Raw genomic sequence first — 26,111 nt, forward strand, 5'->3', positions numbered from 1 at the left:
TCAGAAGCCTGGCACTTGGCAGTATGCCTCCAGGGAGGCCAGCATGATGTAGAGGAGCCAGAGGGAGAAGAAGAAGAGGGAGGTGAGGAGTTTCGCGGTCCGCGGGCCCCCCAGTTCGCCCCCTGCCACCCCGGCCCGGCGGCGGTACATCAGCACCAGGACGCACACGAACGCCATGATTGTGAACAGGGTGACGGAGAAGGCCAGCGAGCCTGGCTGCACAAGGAACTTCTTGCCCTTGGTCTTCCAGTAGACGGCCGCGATGGTCCACGCCACACCGATGCCCAGGAACACATTCACTGCATTACTGCCTGTCACATTGCCGATGGAGGCGTCAGCGTACTGGTCTTGGATGGCCGCCACTTTACTGGCAAAGGTGTCTGAGAGAACATGCAGGAAGCAGAAATAGCTGGTTAGAAAACAGTTAGTGATTCTGGCACGGTTTAAAATTGGGACAACGGAGACAGATACAGCCCAGAGAAAGACTGACAGAGAGAGACTACACAGAGATAGACAGGCGCCCACCTGGAACGGAAGTACCCAGGGCCACAAATACTACGGCAGTGACAGAGTCCTTGAGCCCCACTGTGCAGCCAAAATGAGAGGCCAGGTCCCCGGTCACAGCCGTCAGAACACCAATCAGGGAGATGGACACAAAGAAGCAGGCCCAGCCGTTCCAGTACTCTGTGGGCGGGACAAAGGCGAACAGAACCTTCCAGAACACTGTGAGGAAGTGCATGATGTAGTCGAAACAGGACGGCAGGCGCTCCTCCCCACTCTCCTCCTCATCATCGTCACCTGGGAGAGAGAAAGAGAGAGGTGTTTACACCGTTTCAAAATTCCTAATCCTTTTGTTGCTTCAACTTGTATCTATAAATTCTCGAACAGCAACTTGCATGTCTGTGACTTCATTACTGCTCCTAAAGTAGAATGTGACTTCTCTGCCCTGAACAACACACCTCTGACTCTCCGTTAATGCAAGAGCATGCAGCTTTAATGAGTCTGCCCCAGAGATGGTAGGAGTGAAGGAGAGAGAGGCACTCACCTGCACTGACAGTGACAGCATTGACAAACTGCTCTCTCCAGCTACTGCTGCCCACCACCAGAGCAAGGTTAGTCTTCTTGATCAGCTTATCCACTGTGTTCTACACACACACACACCAACAAACACACACGAACAAACACACACACACACACACACAAACACACACACACCAACAAACACACACACACACCAACAAACACACACACACACAAACAAAAAAGCAAGAAAATAACAACAATCAGATTTCAGCTATCGTAAAATAGAGTTATCAATTCATAGAATAGATAGAGAAGTGTTGTATGGGGTGGATGAGGTCAGGGTTGGTCTGATGTTTATGCTGTGTGCAATGTCATCTTGCCCTGTTTGTTTACTACATTTGTTTGTTTAGTAATCTTTAACAGAGGGCAAAGACGCATCTGTTGGTTTCAGTGCAGATGACCTGACTGGCCTTTCTGTCCACACTGTCTCCTCTTGGGAGGTGGGAGGGGGGGCTCGGCAGGAGTAATGAGACAGTGATCTCTAACTGGCAGAAGACATGCTTTTAATAAATATTATGCTGCAGAGACGGGATGGGACGGGGAGGCAGATGAGGACCGAGGGGAACAGAGTAGAAAGGACCGCGCGTATGTGGGGGTTTGTTTTTGTGGGTTACCTTGAACTCGTAGGACTCCTCGATCACCACCTCCAGCTTGGTGTGTTCTCCTAGGCTGGGACAGCCCATCTTGGACACCTCCTCCTCATCAGTTCCTGCTGGCTTGTTGTCATTGGAGTCTCCTGTGAAGCAAAGGAACAATTCAATATCAACCTATCCTTACCTACTGCTATATAACATGTACCGGTATACAAAAATGCTATGTAACTGACTTATCAAATGAATGCTCTGAGAATAAATAGTATACCAATGCATCGATACACAGAGTTCTGTGAGGGGGGAAAGTCAAAATGTTTTTCTCGTGGGTATCACGTTGCAGGACAAAGGTACTGAGAACATTAAATTAGTGTGTATATATATCTTTTTGTGTGTTACTGAGGCTTTCATCTGTATAGAAAACGTTAAATATAATGTTTGAAAGTAAGAAAGCAACATAACTATATTTGGAATAAAAAAAATTACTGGTTAAGGATGTCATGTGTTGTGATTCTATGTGCCACAACCTCATCACTTACAACACGGAACGGCCAGGGTCTAATAAAACCTGCAGCACTTCCACAACTACCGTTCTATCCTTTATATACGGCCGTTGTGTTTTTCCAATGACTGATCGTGTGAAACAGAACATTTGCGACTGACAGAGATAACATGGGGCTGCTCCTTTTTGCTCTACACTGACCGTGTTTCCGTCCAATCTCCAGCAGCACAGGCTCCCCCAGCTGGATGATGAAGGTCTTGTTCTTCTCATACTCCTCATCGTCAATGACCTTCACCTCCAACAGCTTCCTGCAGACGGGGACAGACAGAGAAAAGCATGTTAGGTAAGAACCAGATAGCTCTTTCGAAGGAGAGAAAGATGGGGACAGAGAAGGGGGAAGGGACAGAGGTGAGGAAGGGCAGAGAAATAGATAAGGGGTGACGAATAGCAGCGTGGAGCGATGGAGAGAAAACAGCTTGCCATCCTGTTTTTTTCTCCTTCCTTTGACTGGAGGAGAAAGTGAGAGTGATAGAAAGAGGAGAGCAGGGTGGGCTGCACAGATGTCCAGGATGCTGGTAATTAGGGTTCATTAATAATGAAGAAAGCAACTAAGGCAGACAGGGACAGAGACACTGCTGGGAACAAACAATTAAGCAGTTAAGCCATTCACATTATGGCCACGATGCACAAACACACACACACACCACCCCTAATTTTCCTCCAACCTTACCACTAGCTACCTTTTAAATTCATGTGTCTGAGCCTTATCACGTAAATGTAATTCACTATCGTCCTTTCTATCTCGCCCTCCAACCCAGACTCGTTGCTTAAGCCCTCACAGAGTTCACTTTAACTACATTTAATAAGAAATCTTCTGTATTGGTTGGCACAGTATTTATCACATGATTTCCCCCCACCCCTCACTGCTCTCTCTCCCTATCTCTCTGTTTTCTTGATTAGATTCCAGTGACCCAAAAAGTCTGTCGGTGTGGTGACTCATATCAGTGTAAATGTGTCTAATGCAGCCTTGTCGCTCACTGGACTATTCCCATGGGTGGCTGAGCTCTGAGCTCCACTCCCTCTGCATGCCAGCCAAACACTTCAGAGCCAAGCTGATAGTGGTGGACAGCTATCAGAGAGGCCTATCAGCCCATGTTAAGACTGCAGGGCTGGCTCCAGCAGATGGGCCAAGCCACACAGCAATAAGAATAGACCTGGATCCATTGTGATCCTATGCCCAGCAGAACTGTGGTACACACAGATGAGAGCAGAGGTCCCAGGTGACAACTGCCCCTGTCGACACAGTCCACACACAGACTGACGGGCCATCCCAGAAGACAGGCAGAGGTGCAGACAGCCTGTCGACAGTCCACACACAGACTGACGGGCCATCCCAGAAGACAGGCAGAGGTGCAGACAGCCTGTCGACAGTCCACACACAGACTGACGGGCCATCCCAGAAGACAGGCAGAGGTGCAGACAGCCTGTCGACAGTCCACACACAGACTGACGGGCCATCCCAGAAGACAGGCAGAGGTGCAGACAGCCTGTCGACAGTCCACACACAGACTGACGGGCCATCCCAGAAGACAGGCAGAGGTGCAGACAGCCTGATGGAGACGGATGATGAGAACAGGAGGAATGAGGAGGAAACGCGAGCGAGCAGGAAAACTGCATTTGTGCAGTCAACGTATTACGCACGAGGCCCTGGTCCCACACTATGGCCTTCAGGTATTGAATGGCGCTGTTGTTCACTGGAGCAAAAACTCAAACAAACACGTGCGCAAAGACACACACACTGTAAATAGGTAAACAAACAGGTAAATATAAATATATATAGGTAATTAACCACTCCACACACATACAAATTGACTTACTCTTACCCTGAGTAAGCACGAGACTTTGCATAGTGTCTAACGAACCTACTGATATTTGACATGTTTTGAATGTTGATAGCTACAAAATGTTATGATGGAGTGTGAAATAAACGTCGAGGTGAATTCTAATGTGCACGCAGATAGTAGCCTAGGCTAGACTGTGTGAAAAAACACAGCTACAGATTGAATTCCGTTTGTTTTTTTCATCAGAGCCACTGTTTGTTTTTATAAAACTTAAATTACATTTGTGGTGATTTAGAGTTTGGCCTCTTTCCGGGTACGTCTGCGATAAATCAACCAATTAGAGAACAAACTCTCCCGTTGCATTTGATTGCAGCCATCACGACTGAAGTAGTTACAAGATCCTGTTCTGAATAAAAAGAATTGCACCACTCAGAATATTAAATGGCAATTCCACGGTAACAGAATTACGCTTTGACTCAGCGTCTTCATGTTAAAATGTATGCCAAACAAAAACCACTGACTTAAAAGTTTAACAAAACATACAAATCTATGCACAAGGCATACTTTTAACAATTTCCACAGAAAAAATGCACAAAAATGAATTTAACTGTGCAGATGCAAACTTTGGTAACGTAATAACGGTAAAATCTCCCTCAGGTTTTTAATGCAAAATCACGTAAAAACTGGGGTGTCAGCTATGACATGACACCTTGAGTTTGAATGACATCATGGGTCCCTGATCTGTACTACACAGAAATGCATAATTATGGAGATGAATGTCATTCTCCTCATGTTTCACAAGTTTGGACATCACAGTACAGCAGAGCACAGTAGAGAACAGTAAAGTAGAGTATACTCTACTCTATTGTACTATACTCTACCTTTCTGTACTGTACTCTATGGTACTGTATTGTATTGTACTGTGCTATCCAAATGTGAAACATACGTCTATGATAGGTTCAGATTTGGTCCAGCTTTCAACTACTTTACAACGTCCATGGACATCCCGTGTTGGTCGGTGCTCAGTGGGTGAGGATGCTGGTTAAAGTAAATGGAAAGAGAGGGGGCTCATGGGTAGGTGTCAGTAAGAGATGGGAGAGGTGACATTAACTGGAGGGAGAGAGAAGAGAGAGAGGGGGATGGGATTTTCCAGACTCAGACCATTTTAACACTTGGTTTGACCTCCAGACAACAGAAAGAGAGAGAAAAAAAACAGCTAAGAGTTGAACATAACAGTATGTCAGTGGAAGAGAGGACAGTAACAGGAGACACTATGAGCTGAACATAACAGTATGTCAGTGGAAGAGAGGACAGTAACAGGAGACACTATGAGCTGAACATAACAGTATGTCAGTGGAAGGGAGGACAGTAACAGGAGACACTATGAGCTGAACATAACAGTATGTCAGTAGAAGGGAGGACAGTAGCAGGAGACACTATGAGCTGAACATAACAGTATGTCAGTAGAAGAGAGGACAGTAACAGGAGACACTATGAGCTGAACATAACAGTATGTCAGTGGAAGGGAGGACAGTAACAGGAGACACTATGAGCTGAACATAACAGTATGTCAGTGGAAGAGAGGACAGTAACAGGAGACACTATGAGCTGAACATAACAGTCAGTGGAAGAGAGGACAGTAACAGGAGACACTATGAGCTGAACATAACAGTATGTCAGTGGAAGAGAGGACAGTAACAGGAGACACTATGAGCTGAACATAACGGTATGCCAGTGGAAGGGAGGACAGTAACAGGACACACTATGAGCTGAACATAACAGTATGTCAGTGGAAGGGAGGACAGTAACAGGAGACACTATGAGCTGAACATAACAGTCAGTGGAAGGGAGGACAGTAACAGGAGACACTATGAGTTGAACATAACAGTATGTCAGTGGAAGGGAGGACAGTAACAGGACACACTATGAGCTGAACATAACAGTATGTCAGTGGAAGAGAGGACAGTAACAGGAGACACTATGAGCTGAACATAACAGTATGTCAGTGGAAGGGAGGACAGTAACAGGAGACACTATGAGCTGAACATAACAGTATGTCAGTGGAAGAGAGGACAGTAGCAGGAGACACTATGAGCTGAACATAACAGTATGTCAGTGGAAGAGAGGACAGTAGCAGGAGACACTATGAGCTGAACATAACAGTATGTCAGTGGAAGGGAGGACAGTAACAGGACACACTATGAGCTGAACATAACAGTATGTCAGTGGAAGAGAGGACAGTAACAGGAGACACTATGAGCTGAACATAACAGTATGTCAGTGGAAGGGAGGACAGTAACAGGAGACACTATGAGCTGAACATAACAGTATCCCAGTGGAAGAAAGGACAGTAACAGGAGACACTATGAGCTGAACATAACAGTATGCCAGTGGAAGAGAGGACAGTAACAGGAGACACTATGAGCTGAACATAACAGTATGTCAGTGGAAGGGAGGACAGTAACAGGAGACACTATGAGCTGAACATAACAGTCAGTGGAAGAGAGGACAGTAGCAGGAGACACTATGAGCTGAACATAACAGTATGTCAGTGGAAGGGAGGACAGTAACAGGACACACTATGAGCTGAACATAACAGTATGTCAGTGGAAGAGAGGACAGTAACAGGACACACTATGAGCTGAACATAACAGTATGTCAGTGGAAGGGAGGACAGTAACAGGACACACTATGAGCTGAACATAACAGTATGTCAGTGGAAGGGAGGACAGTAACAGGAGACACTATGAGCTGAACATAACAGTATGTCAGTGGAAGAGAGGACAGTAACAGGAGACACTATGAGCTGAACATAACAGTCAGTGGAAGAGAGGACAGTAACAGGAGACACTATGAGCTGAACATAACAGTATGTCAGTGGAAGGGAGGACAGTAACAGGAGACACTATGAGCTGAACATAACAGTATGTCAGTGGAAGAGAGGACAGTAACAGGAGACACTATGAGCTGAACATAACAGTATGTCAGTGGAAGGGAGGACAGTAACAGGACACACTATGAGCTGAACATAACAGTCAGTGGAAGAGAGGACAGTAGCAGGAGACACTATGAGCTGAACATAACAGTATGTCAGTGGAAGGGAGGACAGTAACAGGACACACTATGAGCTGAACATAACAGTCAGTGGAAGAGAGGACAGTAACAGGAGACACTATGAGCTGAACATAACAGTCAGTGGAAGGGAGGACAGTAACAGGAGACACTATGAGCTGAACATAACAGTCAGTGGAAGGGAGGACAGTAACAGGAGACACTATGAGCTGAACATAACAGTCAGTGGAAGAGAGGACAGTAACAGGAGACACTATGAGCTGAACATAACAGTCAGTGGAAGGGAGGACAGTAACAGGAGACACTATGAGCTGAACATAACAGTCAGTGGAAGAGAGGACAGTAGCATGAGACACTATGAGCTGAACATAACAGTATGTCAGTGGAAGAGAGGACAGTAGCAGGAGACACTATGAGCTGAACATAACAGTCAGTGGAAGAGAGGACAGTAACAGGAGACACTATGAGCTGAACATAACAGTCAGTGGAAGAGAGGACAGTAACAGGAGACACTATGAGCTGAACATAACAGTCAGTGGAAGAGAGGACAGTAACAGGAGACACTATGAGCTGAACATAACAGTCAGTGGAAGAGAGGACAGTAACAGGAGACACTATGAGCTGAACATAACAGTCAGTGGAAGAGAGGACAGTAACAGGAGACACTATGAGCTGAACATAACAGTCAGTGGAAGAGCGGACAGTAACAGGAGACACTATGAGCTGAACATAACAGTCAGTGGAAGAGAGGACAGTAGCAGGAGACACTATGAGCTGAACATAACAGTCAGTGGAAGAGAGGACAGTAACAGGAGACACTATGAGCTGAACATAACAGTCAGTGGAAGAGAGGACAGTAACAGGAGACACTATGAGCTGAACATAACAGTATGTCAGTAGAAGAGAGGACAGTAACAGGAGACACTATGAGCTGAACATAACAGTCAGTGGAAGAGAGGACAGTAGCAGGAGACACTATGAGCTGAACATAACAGTATGCCAGTGGAAGAGAGGACAGTAACAGGAGACACTATGAGCTGAACATAACAGTATGTCAGTGGAAGAGAGGACAGTAACAGGAGACACTATGAGCTGAACATAACAGTATGCCAGTGGAAGAGAGGACAGTAACAGGAGACACTATGAGCTGAACATAACAGTATGTCAGTGGAAGAGAGGACAGTAACAGGAGACACTATGAGCTGAACATAACAGTCAGTGGAAGAGAGGACAGTAACAGGAGACACTATGAGCTGAACATAACAGTATGTCAGTGGAAGGGAGGACAGTAACAGGAGACACTATGAGCTGAACATAACAGTCAGTGGAAGGGAGGACAGTAACAGGAGACACTATGAGCTGAACATAACAGTCAGTGGAAGAGAGGACAGTAACAGGAGACACTATGAGCTGAACATAACAGTCAGTGGAAGGGAGGACAGTAACAGGAGACACTATGAGCTGAACATAACAGTCAGTGGAAGAGAGGACAGTAACAGGAGACACTATGAGCTGAACATAACAGTCAGTTGAAGAGAGGACAGTAGCAGGAGACACTATGAGCTGAACATAACAGTATGTCAGTGGAAGAGAGGACAGTAACAGGAGACACTATGAGCTGAACATAACAGTCAGTGGAAGAGAGGACAGTAACAGGAGACACTATGAGCTGAACATAACAGTATGCCAGTGGAAGAGAGGACAGTAACAGGAGACACTATGAGCTGAACATAACAGTATGTCAGTGGAAGAGAGGACAGTAACAGGAGACACTATGAGCTGAACATAACAGTCAGTGGAAGAGAGGACAGTAACAGGAGACACTATGAGCTGAACATAACAGTATGTCAGTGGAAGGGAGGACAGTAACAGGAGACACTATGAGCTGAACATAAGTCAGTGGAAGAGAGGACAGTAACAGGAGACACTATGAGCTGAACATAACAGTATGTCAGTGGAAGAGAGGACAGTAACAGGAGACACTATGAGCTGAACATAACAGTATGTCAGTGGAATGGAGGACAGTAACAGGAGACCCTATGAGCTGAACATAACAGTCAGTGGAAGGGAGGACAGTAACAGGAGACACTATGAGCTGAACATAACAGTCAGTGGAAGAGAGGACAGTAACAGGAGACACTATGAGCTGAACATAACAGTCAGTGGAAGAGAGGACAGTAACAGGAGACCCTATGAGCTGAACATAACAGTCAGTGGAAGAGAGGACAGTAACAGGAGACACTATGAGCTGAACATAACAGTCAGTGGAAGAGAGGACAGTAACAGGAGACACTATGGGCTGAACATAACAGTCAGTGGAAGAGAGGACAGTAACAGGAGACACTATGAGCTGAACATAACAGTCAGTGGAAGAGAGGACAGTAACAGGAGACACTATGAGCTGAACATAACAGTATGCCAGTGGAAGAGAGGACAGTAACAGGAGACACTATGAGCTGAACATAACAGTATGTCAGTGGAAGAGAGGACAGTAACAGGAGACACTATGAGCTGAACATAACAGTCAGTGGAAGAGAGGACAGTAACAGAAGACACTATGAGCTGAACATAACAGTATGTCAGTGGAAGGGAGGACAGTAACAGGAGACACTATGAGCTGAACATAAGTCAGTGGAAGAGAGGACAGTAACAGGAGACACTATGAGCTGAACATAACAGTCAGTGGAAGAGAGGACAGTAACAGGAGACACTATGAGCTGAACATAACAGTCAGTGGAAGAGAGGACAGTAACAGGAGACACTATGAGCTGAACATAACAGTCAGTGGAAGAGAGGACAGTAACAGGAGACACTATGAGCTGAACATAACAGTATGTCAGTGGAAGAGAGGACAGTAACAGGGGACATTATGAGTTGAACATAACAGTATGCCAGTGGAAGGGAGGACAGTAACAGGAGACACTATGAGCTGAACATAACAGTATGCCAGTGGAAGGGAGGACAGTAGCAGGGGACATTATGAGTTGAACATAACAGTATGTCAGTGGAAGGGAGGACAGTAACAGGAGACACTATGAGCTGAACATAACAGTATGTCAGTGGAAGAGAGGACAGTAACAGGACACACTATGAGCTGAACATAACAGTATGTCAGTGGAAGAGAGGACAGTAGCAGGAGACACTATGAGCTGAACATAACAGTATGTCAGTGGAAGAGAGGACAGTAACAGGACACACTATGAGCTGAACATAACAGTATGTCAGTGGAAGGGAGGACAGTAACAGGAGACACTATGAGCTGAACATAACAGTATGTCAGTGGAAGAGAGGACAGTAGCAGGACACACTATGAGCTGAACATAACAGTATGTCAGTGGAAGGGAGGACAGTAACAGGAGACACTATGAGCTGAACATAACAGTATGTCAGTGGAAGAGAGGACAGTAGCAGGAGACACTATGAGCTGAACATAACAGTATGTCAGTGGAAGAGAGGACAGTAACAGGAGACACTATGAGCTGAACATAACAGTATGTCAGTGGAAGGGAGGACAGTAACAGGAGACACTATGAGCTGAACATAACAGTATGTCAGTGGAAGGGAGGACAGTAACAGGAGACACTATGAGCTGAACATAACAGTATGTCAGTGGAAGAGAGGACAGTAGCAGGAGACACTATGAGCTGAACATAACAGTATGTCAGTGGAAGAGAGGACAGTAACAGGAGACACTATGAGCTGAACATAACAGTATGTCAGTGGAAGAGAGGACAGTAGCAGGAGACACTATGAGCTGAACATAACAGTATGTCAGTAGAAGGGAGGACAGTAGCAGGAGACACTATGAGCTGAACATAACAGTATGTCAGTAGAAGAGAGGACAGTAGCAGGAGACACTATGAGCTGAACATAACAGTATGTCAGTAGAAGAGAGGACAGTAACAGGAGACACTATGAGCTGAACATAACAGTATGTCAGTAGAAGAGAGGACAGTAGCAGGAGACACTATGAGCTGAACATAACAGTATGTCAGTAGAAGAGAGGACAGTAACAGGAGACACTATGAGCTGAACATAACAGTATGTCAGTGTAAGAGAGGACAGTAACAGGAGACACTATGAGCTGAACATAACAGTATGTCAGTGGAAGGGAGGACAGTAACAGGAGACACTATGAGCTGAACATAACAGTATGTCAGTGGAAGAGAGGACAGTAACAGGAGACACTATGAGCTGAACATAACAGTATGTCAGTAGAAGGGAGGACAGTAGCAGGAGACACTATGAGCTGAACATAACAGTATGTCAGTGGAAGAGAGGACAGTAACAGGAGACACTATGAGCTGAACATAACAGTATGTCAGTAGAAGAGAGGACAGTAACAGGAGACACTATGAGCTGAACATAACAGTATGTCAGTGGAAGAGAGTAGCAGACCCAACTGTGGTTTGTGACTATCATGATTTCCCATTGTAGCCAAGTCAGTTGCAGTAATTCCGTTACAGATTTTTTGAATAATTACCAAATAGGTAACGGAATTATGAGTTTTAATCACGTATTAATTCATAAACAAAATTGACATCAGTAAAATCACTATAAAGAATTGATAAGTCTACCATTACGTTTGACTTCTGTGAACTGTCATTATCCTCCTCCTCGTGAGCAAAAGAAATTTGAAAATAATTTAAAGATATGTGGGTTTTTAGTAAAGGAATTACAAGGCACACGGTATTTCTTAAAGTTACAGAAGGTAAACAATTTCTCCAAAACTAAATATAAAAGTGTTGATATTAGTTGTCAGGGGACTTTACTTCAACATTATTGTGTTTTGATGTATTTTTTATCCCTTTTAAGACTTTTTCTGGTACATGTTTTCTAAGACCCCCTTTCAATATGTTTATCCAGAAATCAAAGCCTTTAATTATTCCTCATTTTTAAGATGGAAAATATAGACCCTTAGCTTTTCATCTGACACCCAATTTGATATGCTCCTACGAACTTCACGTCTTCTATAGGAATGCCCTAAAACACCAGAACAAGGATTGGGTGGGATCACAACATTTGTTGAATAGACATTTCCAAATGTTCAATACATTATACTTGAGTGTGTGAGTGGGGGGCCTAAATTACTTGGGGCCCTCCAGCTTTGCGGGGGTTGCAGGTGGCCTCCAGCATACCAGTCAATGGGAAGGGAATTCACCGAAAATGATTTATAGACTGACCAGTGTGCCTTTCTCTCTGGTGGGAGAACATGGAGAGATAAAATATCAGGCAACCATAAATGTGTTAATTAAAATTGCCTGCTGTGCCAAAGGTGAGCCTGTACAAGCACTGTCAAATGATGCTGTTTCATGCGCAACTGTGAGTGAAGTGTATGAAACACAAATTAATGGGGTTGGCATGGCAACAGGTAGCAATAATGTACGTTCTGTTAAAAAGTCATGTCCTTCGGTAAGCTAGCTCTAGTCTGAGCGTGGAAGAGGTAGAGGCTCTACATGTTTCTGTTGTAACCCATCTCATATCTATTAATGGCATTGAAATTATATGAGTGCTTTGAAAGACACCATGCCAAAGACTGATGACAAACAACAAGCATTTTGGTGTGAGACCGATCAAAACTGACCTTGTTTTTTCACCTTCACATTTATGTTGGATGAATCCTTGTCTCATTGTGTCTGTGGATTTGTGTCCCTGAGGGGTTGCTAGTGACGGGCTGCAGTATGGGTTCACCTGCAGCTCTGGCTCATCGTTCTACCACGGCATCTATGTTCCTGACTCAATGTGCTTCTGGGTGGCTGATGAAAAGGAGCTGGCGAATCCCTGAGGACTGACGATTAGAGAGAATGAAAGAAAAGCTGGCCCTCTTTATGTCTACTGTCTTGTTCCCCCTCTTCTCCTTTACCTCGTTCCTCTGCAATACCCTGCATGTCTATTAACAATTCTTCTTTGTTCACCACTCATCAACTATTGATTCCAGCTGCTTCCATCTTCCCAGATTAGAGCCTTTTCTCTGGCTCATGCTGCTTGCGCTTGTTGTTGTTGCACAACTACTGGATGGCTTCTCTAAAGAAGCCCAACTGACTTGTGATGCATCTCTGTGTCTGTGAAATATTCCTCTTTGTTATTTTTCTTCTATTGCATTAACGTAGAGTTAGTGACGCCTCGCATCTGGGTTTATACGGTAGTAATGTGGCTTGAGACTGTGGTGAGGTCATTCTACTGCTCTGTGGGCCTGAGGCTAATGCATTGTAGGGCCAGGGCTGAAAAACGTTATATCTCTCCCAGGAGGAGGCTGCTCTGGCACTGGGAGGGAGACTGGAGAAAGGGTATATTAGGCAATACATCACTTTTTTTTATCTCTGTACTTCTCCATGGCTAAAATTAATTTAGTATTCTTGCATAGCCCAGTATGAACAGCGCTTGTTCCCAATAGGCCGGCAATTTTGTCTGTGTCAGCCATTTTCAATGGCCAATGTAACGTGTGTGCTGGGAGTCGGGAAGCAAGTTCAGGGATGGGCATATTTTAATAAACAAATGAACAAAACAAGAAAAACGAACAACGCACAGACAGGAAACTGAAACAGAAACAATGACACCTGGGGAAGGAACCAAAGGGAGTGACATACAGTTGAAGTCAGAAGTTTACATACACCTTAACCAAATACATTTAAACTCAGTTATTCACAATTCCTGACATTTAATCCTAGTAAAAATTCCCTGTTATAGGTCAGTTAGGATCACCACTTTATTTTAAGAATGTGAAATGTCAGAATAATGGTAGAGAGAATTATTTATTTAAGCTTTTATTTCTTTCATCACATTCCCACTGGGTCAGACGTTTACATACACTCAATTAGTATTTAGTAGCATTGCCTTTAAATTGTTTAACTTGGGTCAAACGTTTCGGGTAGCCTTCCACAAGTTTCCCACAATAAGTTGGGTGAATTTTGGCCCATTCCTCCTGACAGAGCTGGTGTAACTGAGACAGGTTTGTATAGGCCTCCTTGCTCGCTCACGCTTTTTCAGTTCTGACCACAAATTTTCTATAGGATTGAGGTCAGGGCTTTGTGATGGCCACTCCAATACCTTGACTTTGTTGTCCTTAAGCCATTTTGCCACAACTTTGGAAGTATGCTTGGGGTCATTGTCCATTTGGAAGACCCATTTGCGACCAAGCTTTAACTTCCTGACTGATGTCTTGAGATGTTGCTTCAATATATCCACATAATTTTCCTCCCTCATGATGCCATCTATTTTGTGAAGTGCACCAGTACCTCCTGCAGCAAAGCACCCCCACAACATGATGCTGCCACCCCCATGCTTCACGGTTGGGACGGTGATCTTCGGCTTGCAAGCCTCCCCCTTTTTCCTCCAAACATAACGATGGTCATTATGGCCAAACAGTTATATTTTTTGTTTCATCAGACCAAAGGACATTTCTCCAAAAAGTACAATCTTTGTTCCCATGTGCAGTTGCAAACCGTAGTCTGGCTTTTTTATGGCGGTTTTGGAGCAGTGGCTTCTTCCTTGCTGAGCGGCCTTTCAGGTTATGTCGATATAGGACTCGTTTTACTGTGGATATAGACACTTTTGTACCGGTTTCCTCCAGCATCTTCACACGGTCCTTGGCTGTTGTTCTGGGATTGATTTGCACTTTTCGCACCATAGCAAGTTCATCTCTACGAGACAGAACGCGTCTCCTTCCTGAGCGGTATGATGGCTGTGTGGTCCCACGGTGTTTATACTTGCGTACTATTGTTTGTACAGATGAACGTGGTACCTTCAGGCATTTGGAAATTGCGCCCAAGGATGAAGGAGGTCTACAACTTTTTTTCTGAGGTCTTGGCTGATTTCTTTTGATTTTCTCATGATGTCAAGCAAAGAGGCACTGAGTTTGAAAGTAGGCCTTGAAATACATCCACAGGTACACCTCCAATTGACTCAAATTATGTCAATTAGCCTCTCAGAAGCTTCTAAAGCCATGACATCATTTTCTGGAATTTTCCAAGCTGTTTAAAGGCACAGTCAACTTAGTGTATGTAAACTTCTGACCCACTGGAATTGTGATACAGTGAATTATAAGTGAAATAATCTGTCTGTAAACAATTGTTGTAAAAATTGCTTGTGTCATGCACAAAGTAGATGTCCTAACCAACTTGCCAAAACTATAGTTTGGTAACAAGACATTTGTGGAGTGGTTGAAAAACGAGTTTTAAGGCCTCCCGGGTGGCGCAGTGGTCTAGGGCACTGCATCGCAGTGCTAGCTGCGCCACCAGAGTCTCTGGGTTCGCGCCCAGGCTCTGTCGCAGCCGGCCGCGACCGGGAGGTCCGTGGGGCAATGCACAATTGGCCTAGCGTCGTCCGGGTTAGGGAGGGTTTGGCCGGTAGGGATATCCTTGTCTCATCGCGCTCCAGCGACTCCTGTGGCGGGCCGGGCGCAGTGCGCGCTAACCAAGGGGGCCAGGTGCACGGTGTTTCCTCCGACACATTGGTGCGGCTGGCTTCCGGGTTGGAGGCGCGCTGTGTTAAGAAGCAGTGCGGCTTGGTTGGGTTGTGCTTCGGAGGACGCGTGGCTTTCGACCTTCGTCTCTCCCGAGCCCGTACGGGAGTTGTAGCGATGAGACAAGATAGTAATTACTAGCGATTGGATACCACGAAAATTGGGGAGAAAAGGGGATATTTTTTTTTTTTTTTTACGAGTTTTAATGACTCCAACCGAAGTGTATGTAAACTTCCGACTTCAACTGTATATAGGGCAGGTAATCAAGGAGGTGATGGAGTCCAGGTGAATCTGATGACGCGAAGGTGTGCGTAATGATGGTGATAGGTGTGCGCCCATAACGAGCAGCCTGGTGACCTAGAGGCCGGAGAGGTAGCACACGTGACCGTACACCCTCGCTGACCGGGCGAGGGTTTCCCAAAAGGGAAACCTGTCAGTCTGGCTGAGACGCGGGAAGATGGCGACCTAGAGCGCCGGAGAGAGAGCATACGTGACGGTACTCCCTCCCTGGCGCGTTCGGTCCAGCCGCAGGATGTCAACCAAAGCGGGGATCAGGGATCTGTTAATCTGTTGAGATAGAGTAAGCTCAGTGAAAGTGATGTTGAGTTAGAGTAAGCTCAGTGAAAGTGATGTTGAGCTTACTTAAGCTCAGTGAAAGTGATGTTGAGTTAGTGTAAGCTCAGTGAAAGTGATGTTGAGTTAGTGTAAGCTCAGTGAAAGTGATGTTGAGTTAGTGTAAGCTCAGTGAAAGTGATGTTGAGTTAGTGTAAGCTCAGTGAAAGTGATGTTGAGTTAGTGTAAGCTCAGTGAAAGTGATGTTGAGTTAGAGTAAGCTCAGGGAAAGTGATGCTGAGTTAGAGTAAGCTCAGTGAAAGTGATGTTGAGTTAGAGTAAGCTCAGTGAAAGTGATGTTGAGTTAGTGTAAGCTCAGGGAAAGTGATGCTGAGTTAGAGTAAGCTCAGTGAAAGTGATGTTGAGTTAGAGTAAGCTCAGTGAAAGTGATGTTGAGCTTACTTAAGCTCAGTGAAAGTGATGTTGAGTTAGTGTAAGCTCAGTGAAAGTGATGTTGAGTTAGTGTAAGCTCAGTGAAAGTGATGTTGAGTTAGTGTAAGCTCAGTGAAAGTGATGTTGAGTTAGTGTAAGCTCAGGGAAAGTGATGCTGAGTTAGAGTAAGCTCAGTGAAAGTGATGTTGAGTTAGAGTAAGCTCAGTGAAAGTGATGTTGAGCTTACTTAAGCTCAGTGAAAGTGATGTTGAGTTAGAGTAAGCTCAGTGAAAGTGATGTTGAGTTAGTGTAAGCTCAGGGAAAGTGATGCTGAGTTAGAGTAAGCTCAGTGAAAGTGATGTTGAGATAGTGTAAACTCAGTGAAAGTGATGTTGAGTTAGTGTAAGCTCAGTGAAAGTGATGTTGAGTTAGTGTAAGCTCAGTGAAAGTGATGTTGAGTTAGAGTAAGCTCAGTGAAAGTGATGTTGAGTTAGTGTAAGCTCAGGGAAAGTGATGCTGAGTTAGTGTAAACTCAGTGAAAGTGATGTTGAGTTAGAGTAATCTCAGTGAAAGTGATGTTGAGTTAGAGTAAGCTCAGCAAGAGGCCTCCCAGGTAGCTCCGGTTCGGACACCCGGATCCGACATCACCTCCAACACAAGAAAATACAAATAAACCCCCCCCCTGGTGTGTCCCTTTGGTGAGGTGTCATTCTGTAACGTGTGTGCTGAGAGTCAGGAAGCAAGTTCAGGGAGTGAAACATTTAATAAACAAATGAACAAAACAATAAAAACGCACAGACAGGAAACTAAAACAGAAACAATGAAGCCTGGGGAAGGAACCAAAGGGAGTGACATAAACAGGGCAGGTAATCAAGGAGGGGATGGAGTCCAGGTGAGTCTGATGACGCGCAGGTGCGCGTAACGATGGTGGTAGGCGTGCGCCATAACGAGCAGCCTGGTGACCTAGAGGCCAGAGAGGGTGCACACGTGACAGCCAAGATGAATGTCTGGTGTGTCTGTCTGGTTTGTCTGATGCGAATGGAGTAAATACAATTGCTTTTCTTCCAAGAAATTACTATTTATAAACACCTAAACCACTCTAAAATGTTAAAGTCATACATCATCAGCCCTGTTTTATCGATACTTCTTTATTTTTCATAGAGTAAGCCAGAAGGATAAAGCAAGCAAGAAGGAGCTGCTGAGGCGGAGAGAAAGCATCTCACGGAAGAGATGAGAAGAGGGCTTTGGGGAACAACTCTGAAACAGAGCATCCTCATAATTACTGAGAGAGAGAGAGAGAGAGAGAGAGAGAGAGAGAGAGAGAGAGAGAGAGAGAGAGAGAGAGAGAGAGAAAGAGAGAGAGAGAGAGAGAGAGAGAGAGAGAGAGAGAGAGAGAGTGTGTGTGTGAGAGAGAGAGAGAGACAGAGACAGAGAGACAGAGACAGAGAGAGACAGAGACAGAGAGAAGAAAGAGAGAGAGCGAGATCTGAGGTATGATATAAGATTATGAATGTAATGCATTTTTCCAAATGTTCACAGTTCTCTTCCCTGGCATAGAAATCATACACCTCTGTAGTCCCTAATTGTTTAACTTGTACTGTGGGGGTGAGTAGCTGGGGGAGACTGAGCGAGAGACGAGTAGCGAGCGAGGGAGAGAAAGAGATAGAAAGGCTAGACAAAAGGTGATAGTGTTAATGGCTAATCCAACACGCAGGGCGCTATCTCTCCATATATCATCAGCCTGTCTTCTCTCTTCCCGCAGTGAAATACTTCTCTAATCACATACATCTGATGCTAAACTATAAATGCTCTACTCAGTGAATCTGAGGGGGTGATAAAGACAGAAGTATATATATATAGAGAGAGAGAGACAGGTAGAAAGATATGTAATCTGTTGAGTTAAAGTAAGCTCAGTGAAAGTGATGTTGAGTTAGAGTAAGCTCAGTGAAAGTGATGTTGAGTTAGAGTAAGCTCAGTGAAAGTGATGTTGAGTTTAAGTATGCTCAGTGAAAGTGATGTTGAGTTAGAGTAAGCTCATTGAAAGTGATGTTGAGTTAGTGTAAGCTCAGTGAAAGTGATGTTGAGTTAGTGTAAGCTCAGGGAAAGTGATGTTGAGTTAGTGTAAGCTCAGTGAAAGTGATGTTGAGTTAGAGTAAGCTCAGTGAAAGTGATGTTGAGATAGATAATCTTCACCGAGCTTACTCTATGTGATTTCCCCTATAACATTGCAGCTCAATGCCAAACTGATTTAGTGGCAACAACACACAGACCTCTCTTTGACCACAGTTGAAAGACCTACAGTACATAGTTCCGTAAATGCAGTTGTGTTCATGAGTCCTAACAGCAGACAGCAGATACTGCTAATAGTATTGTGGTAGCAGCATAGCCATGGTACATCAGCAGCAATCACCATGGCACAGTAGCATGGTAACGGTAGCTTTGGCAGCACGATCCTGTGACAGAGATGAAGTCCCTAGTCCCTATTTACAAGCTCCCACGAACTGCGACAGAGCATCCAACGTTGTGTTTGATTTCCACGCCACATGTTTGTGTGTGCAGTGTTAATGGCCACAGGGGGGAACAAAAATAAACCAGAAAGAAATAACTGCAGTGAGGTTCGAAATGTGCTGTGTACAGGGGCTGTTCAGTTTCATGCAGCAAAACATAGTCGCAGTGTAGAACACTTCCACCACCTTACTGCTGCACTGGCAAGATGTGCACTGGTGTGTTTGGTAACAGGGTTTTTGTGTGTAAATGTGTGTTGTTTAAGTGATACCTGGCGGTGTTGTTTCATATTACGCTCAGTGGCGTACAAAAGGCACGGAAGCACCCAGTCAGAGCCAGACACACAGTAAATGGGTCTGACTCTGTAAATGTGTGTCTGCTGTGCTGTACTCTATTGTAGGTCTCAGTGGGAGCCCATGTGTTTGCATCAGCCATCCACACTCCCCTGTACTCTCACATTAACTCTGTTTCCTCTCTCTTCCTCCATCTCCAGAACCATATGTGGGCGGCTGTCTATTTGTGTCCACACACAAAGAACACAAGCTTGGACACACACAGGCAGTGGTTTGGCGAGCGAAAACAAAAAAAAGAAGGCTTTTACCCGAAGAGTCAGCGAGACGTCACACACACCCTCGGTGTAATGACTGAGTAGAGCCAATAAGAGAACACTGAACTGCACTGAGGAGGGGGAAGAAGAGAGAAGCTACAGACTGTACTGTACACAGACATTATTTACATTTTCTCCTCAAATAAATGTGTGAGAAAAAAAAACAGCAGGACAAAGACAGGCAGAGATACAGTCTACAGACCCACATCAGAGTTCTCCACACGGCCCTGAAGGCTGAAGGGAAGAGCAGGACAAAGACAGGCAGAGATACAGTCTACAGACCCACATCAGATTTCTCCACACGGCCCTGAAGGCTGAAGGGAAGAGCAGGACAAAGACAGGCAGAGATACAGTCTACAGACCCACATCAGAGTTCTCCACACGGCCCTGAAAGCTGAAGGGAAGAGCAGGACAAAGACAGGCAGAGATACAGTCTACAGACCCACATCAGAGTTCTCCACACGGCCCTGAAAGCTGAAGGGAAGAGCAGGACAAAGACAGGCAGAGATACAGTCTACAGACCCACATCAGAGTTCTCCACACGGCCCTGAAAGCTGAAGGGAAGAGCAGGACAAAGACAGGCAGAGATACAGTCTACAGACCCACATCAGAGTTCTCCACACGGCCCTGAAAGCTGAAGGGAAGAGCAGGACAAAGACAGGCAGAGATACAGTCTACAGACCCACATCAGATTTCTCCACACGGCCCTGAAGCCTGAAGGGAAGAGCAGGACAAAGACAGGCAGAGATACAGTCTACAGACCCACATCAGAGTTCTCCACACGGCCCTGAAAGCTGAAGGGAAGAGCAGGACAAAGACAGGCAGAGATACAGTCTACAGACCCACATCAGATTTCTCCACACGGCCCTGAAGCCTGAAGGGAAGAGCAGGACAAAGACAGGCAGAGATACAGTCTACAGACCCACATCAGATTTCTCCACACGGCCCTGAAGGCTGAAGGGAAGAGCAGGACAAAGACAGGCAGAGATACAGTCTACAGACCCACATCAGAGTTCTCCACACGACCCTGAAAGCTGAAGGGAAGAGCAGGACAAAGACAGGCAGAGATACAGTCTACAGACCCACATCAGATTTCTCCACACGGCCCTGAAGGCTGAAGTGATTGAGTGAGGCATGGAGCAGCTGCTACGGTGTGTCATAGAGGACCTTGGAGGGCTGGGGGGTAGTGGGTGAGGAAGTGGGGGCGCAGGTCACCCAACACTGCCTAATAAGTCTAGCCAGGTCCAGTCCTCATTAACCACAGAGACACAGGGGCGCAGGGAGACGGAGACTTGGGAACATGACCAAGTTTTTGACAGATAGTCCATGGTAACTCAGATACTGTATATTTATTGTTATGCGTTTGCTTCCTGCTCTACTTACACAGGAGGCTGTGAAATTGGACACACCATTGAACATCTCACCATAAGCCCAAAACATTCACAATGTAAATACAATGAAAATAAAACAGATGAATCAATCAAAGTGGTCTGACACCTCTCCTGATTTGTGACATCCGATACATCGCCAATGTAACGACACGTTTGGTTTTGGCAGAGAAATAGAGTTGCTCATCACTGCAGCTGCACCTGATGGCGTAGGGATTAGAGGCGATTAGGTTTCAGTGCTTTGGCAAAAGACAGCGTGTGATCTGAGCCGCCGTTTGATCTCGGCTGTGAGAGTGAGCAAACGGATGAAAACAAAATAAAACAGACTGCAAATACTAATCAAAGCTGTCACTATCATGGAGGGGGAAAAAATTCCCCAGTCAATCTGTAATTCCCTTCATTAAGAAAAGTAATACAAGTGTCGTTATTGGAGGTGGCAGAATAATACCTGTTTCTCTTCAGATATCCCCTCCCTCTTGTGAGATAATATCATCCGTCCAATTAACACAATGCGGTGTGTACGAGTGTGCGTACTTGCGCTACTGAATTTGTTTATTCATGTGTGAGAGTGTATACAGTATCAGTCTTTTGGCTGAATCCAGGGTAGAGGATTTGGTTAACACATCAAAAAGACCAGCTAAAATGAGGGAATATGATTATTTGGATTAGGATTTGAATGTATTAAACACTATAGCTGCAGTATCTGTGTTTTTCCCCATACTGTGAGTGTCCTAACTCATTTACGTAGCTAGGTAACAGAGTGTAATTGCTATTCCAAATGACTGCCAGACGAGAGGCATGGGGAGATATGAGGCAGTACAGAATAAGAAATAAGGACAGGGAACAGAGGAACAGAGAGATGAGAAGAGAGAAAGAAACCTTTGACATCTACTGTGAAAACTCTATGCTTTTCACCTCTCCTAAAGATCTGTATTACTTAAATAGAACAAAACCAATGTGTTCGTTCAATGTCTTCAAAGTGTGCCCATAAGTTCAGAGCTTCTGGTTCACTCTGGTGAATTTCAAACAGACTCATTTGCATTCAAAGCACTACTAACCCCTGACCCTGCCACTGTGGAGAGTGTGTGTGTGTGCGTGCGTGTTTCAGAATGCTCAGGTGGTTATCGATCCAGTATTTAGTGTAGCCGTAGAGTCAGAGTAGTGAGGAATACGGCTGTATTGATCCCCCATGTAGCATCTGTCTCTCTCTCTCCCAGCCGTTAGATCTCTGCTTATATAACTGGCCCCTTTCCCCGTTTCCTTTCCTTTTTCATCGGATTGTTTTATGCTTGTTTTCCCTCTCCAACCTCCAATAGGAGAAGAGCAGACACACACTAATCCACAAAACTAGGGAATGTGACATCTCTCTGTGTTTGTTTTTTAGGATCGGAGGTTTGTCTGTATAAATCCCAGTGCATCGATTGCTCAGAACTGCAGGGCAAATTTAAACTCAGTCATCCTGGCTCCTTGTTAGTTTGCCTGTTAAATTTGCCCTCTTCCTTTCCTACTCCTCTCTCTCTCTCTCTCTCTCTCACACACACACACACACACACACACAAAGCCCCCTGGACTCGTGCTGGCTAGTGCCAGGCCACTTGAGTTGTGACTGTCCAGGGAGAGACAGTTAGAGTCTGTTACGCTGTTTAGAAGAGAGGGTTCATCTGTCTGGTCAGCAGAAAACACTGACAGATAGCTGCGCTAGCACACACAAACACATACACACAATAATGTCAATTCTCACTTACTGTACTACACAAAATCTGCATTCGAATGCAGAAACGTATACTCCTGCCCACTCAGCTACTCGGCCAACCAACCAACCAACCCGCACGCGCGCACGCACACACACACACACACACACACACATCTCAGACGAATAGACAACACATGCACCTGTCCCTCCACCCACCCATCTAACACACGTATACGCACTACACTTTTTTCCAGCCATGATTACCATCGCTTTTCTCGTCACACATTCCATGAAGCACCCGCCCACACACCACTCTCTGAGCTCTCTTCCTCATCAGTCAGCCAACCCTGCCTACAGTGAGAGATGAATGCTAAAACACACCGCTTTGCACTCTCATCCTCTCTCTAACTCTCCTTCCGCCCTCTTACCTGCCTCTCTACCTCGAAATCTATCTAATTTTTCTCTAGTCTAAATTATCACTCAAATCATCACCATCACACAAACCCTTTTCATTTTCTAAAGCCACTGCCCTTCCTTCAATCAGTCCACTATTCTTTATTTTACATCATTTACATATTTGACTACACCTTTTTCAGCAATATTCATTTAGTTTATTTTTATGGTCTCTCTTTCATTTCACTATATTGCCTTCTCTATGAAAATGGCGAAATCCCAAATGCCACACATTGTCTATCCATTACAATTGATGAACTCCCATAGAAACGACAGTGTTCTAATATAGCTACATGTTTTCTTCCCTTTCATCACTACCCATTCCTCTCTCTCTCTGTCCCCCACACCGCAGCCCCACTGTTAGATCTCCTGCTGTTTATCCCCTCTCTACGGCTCTCTCCTCTTCCTCTCCAATTCTGCTAAAAATGCTATACCCCTCAAAACTCAACTCTGGACCTAGAAGCCAGTTTCACTGCATTCTTTCATTGTTCCCCTCTAATCAGGGACTGATTTAGACCTGGGACACCAGGTGGGTGCAATTAATGATCAGGTAGAACAGAAAACTAGCAGGCTCCGGACCTCATAGGGTCAGAGTGGAATACCCCATATTCTATACCATACAAATGGGCCATATAATAGCATACTGTAACGCAACACACAAGCCATCAGCAGCAGAGCAGCGTACACGACAGGAAGTGGTGTTACTCACATGGTCTCGTCGTTCTGGAACTCCAGTTTCCCAGCCACCTCCTCGTAGTCCTCCCCAGCCTTGGCGGTGCCCTCCAGGGTGTGGTAGGGGATGGCCACTTTACCCCTGGCCCCGGACATCCGGTGCACCTTTACCTGCATGGTGCCCACGCTCTCGCTCACCCTCATAGACTCTACTTCAAACGTGAAGATGCCTGCGTGGTCGTCGTCATAGATGGTTACCGTGGCAGTGTGGGCGTTGCCCAGGGCGGCCTTGGGGGATACGTGGGGGGAGAGGTTCCTCATACTGCTGGTGGTGGTGATGGTGCTGGGCTCCAGGATGGCCACCTCGGCACGGTGGACGATGCGAGGGTTGCTGAGGTGCACGTAGAAGTGCTCGTCCTCTTCAAAGATGTCGTCATCAATAACCCCCACTGTCAGCTCCTTCAGTGTCTCACCAGGTTTGAAGACCAGCGTGCCCTCAGCAAATTCATAGTCTGAGCCGGCGTTGGCCGTTCCATCCTCTGTCCGGTAGTCCACCTGAGGTGACCCAGGAACAAAACCAACTCAATGACGATTCAATTAATTCACTAGACAGGAGTAATTACTGGAGAAAATGGCCCCCTGGCTCGACCCTTATCTCATCTAAAAACCTTTCCCATTATTACATTTAGCTTGAGTGATTTTCAACATAATAATCTTTCCATTATACAGTACAATAAATCACAAAGACAAATATGAGTAGCTTCTCCCCACTGACCTTGACTGTGCAGCCGCTTTCACCACCATGGCGCCCAACAGACAGCTTGAGCGAGCTACAGTTCTCAAAGCACTGGTAGTGGGAGGGTTCAAACTGCAGGTAGATGGTGTGGGGGTCCTCCTCCTGTCCGCTGGCCTCATGGCAGCTCACCACCTTCCTGGCCTGGTCGGCAGCATGCTTCTTCAGGATGTTCCCAGCACCGATCATCATGCGTGTGGCCTGGATGCGGTAGAAGGCCCTGCTCTTCTGCTGCTGGACCAGAACCTGGTAGTTGGCCATCTCAATCAGCTGCTCTGTGTCCTTCTCTGGGTGCCTCTGTTTCAGCTCCTTCAGGGTGCGGGCCATGTCCCTCCGAGCCTCATCCTCTTCTGAGTTCAGTCCTCCACCCTCCTCCACCCCCTCCAGCATGCTGTCCAGCACATCCTTGGGGTGGGGGTGGGAGTTGCCCCCCTGGCCGTCCATCTCCACATCCATCTTGGTGAACATGCTGTCCCCCTCTGTCTCGATGATGATGCCGCGGGCCTTGTCGACACGGTAACGCTTGTGGATGTACTTGTAGAAGAGCAGGCGTCGGTCCGCGACCCAGGCCTGAACCACACAGATGGGGAAGAACATGAATGTGAGCACGGCCTCCCACACCTCCACCTCCCCCGGGGAGATGACAGCCAGGATCAGGTAGAGCCAGATGTAGGCGAAGATGCTCCAGGTTGCCGTGACAAAGAATACCCTCAGGTGCTTGATCCTGCGTGTCTCGTTCTCTGGCACCACGTGCACGCAGAGGGCGATGATGACGAACATGTTGAATGCTGCGCTGCCCACGATGGTGCTGGGGCCCAGGGAGCCTGCCTCAAACGAGTGGCCACACACCTCGATGACAGACAGCAGGATCTCTGGGGCAGACGAGCCTAGGGCCATCAGGGTCAGGTTGGATACGGTCTCGTTCCAGATGCGTACAGTGGCTGTCGTGGTCTCTCCGTTGGGCTTCTTGATGGTGATCTCTTTCTCCTGAGAGGTGATGACCTCAATAGAAGACATGAAGCGGTCGGCGATAATGGACATTCCCAGGAACATGTAGATGAGGGCCACGAAGTAGACGATGGCCCGTGCCACCTTGTCACCCACCGACGGGTTCTGAGGGTTCCACATGGGCAGGACCACGCCCTCAGAGCAGGGGTCTCCATCAGAGCAGTTGCTGGGCGGGCTGCTGGGTGCTGCATGGTCTGAGCCAGCCTGAGAGAGGTGGGTAAGCCCCAGGAGGAAGAGGAGTAAGAGGGAGGTGGAGAGGCTGGAGGAGGAGGAGGGGTAGGGAAGGCTCAGAATGTGGGTGTGTAACATGCCGGCGTCCGGACATTCGAGTCAGCTGGCTTCAGAGATCAATCCACTTCACGTCTAACGTCTCAACAGACACCTCTGGAAGACACAAGGGAAGAAGTGTAGTGACTTACAGACAACACTAGCACAAACACAATATTGATCATTAGTATT

General features: G+C 46.1%; 1 protein-coding gene across 7 annotated transcripts; it reads right to left on the reverse strand.

Moving 5' to 3' along the window:
- On the reverse strand, positions 1-25,904 carry slc8a4a (solute carrier family 8 member 4a). 7 transcript variants are annotated; one of them, XM_039004792.1, is made up of 8 exons: positions 24,627-25,790; positions 23,889-24,406; positions 2,377-2,483; positions 2,223-2,231; positions 1,698-1,795; positions 1,046-1,145; positions 526-798; positions 1-380 (listed from the first exon to the last, which is right to left on the reverse strand). In XM_039004792.1, exons 1-8 carry the CDS (start codon positions 25,770-25,772, stop codon positions 1-3), a joined length of 2,631 nt encoding a protein of 876 aa, XP_038860720.1. In that variant the 5' UTR covers positions 25,773-25,790. The 7 variants fall into 7 exon arrangements, with proteins under 7 accessions (XP_038860720.1, XP_038860715.1, XP_038860713.1 ...); XM_039004787.1 differs by having other exon boundaries at positions 1,698-1,816; positions 2,226-2,249; XM_039004785.1 differs by lacking the exon at positions 2,223-2,231 and having other exon boundaries at positions 1,698-1,819; positions 24,627-25,904.
- Positions 25,905-26,111: the final 207 nt, after the last annotated feature.

This window comes from Salvelinus namaycush, chromosome 12 (assembly GCF_016432855.1).
Source record: "Salvelinus namaycush isolate Seneca chromosome 12, SaNama_1.0, whole genome shotgun sequence".
Classification (NCBI taxonomy): domain Eukaryota; kingdom Metazoa; phylum Chordata; class Actinopteri; order Salmoniformes; family Salmonidae; genus Salvelinus; species Salvelinus namaycush.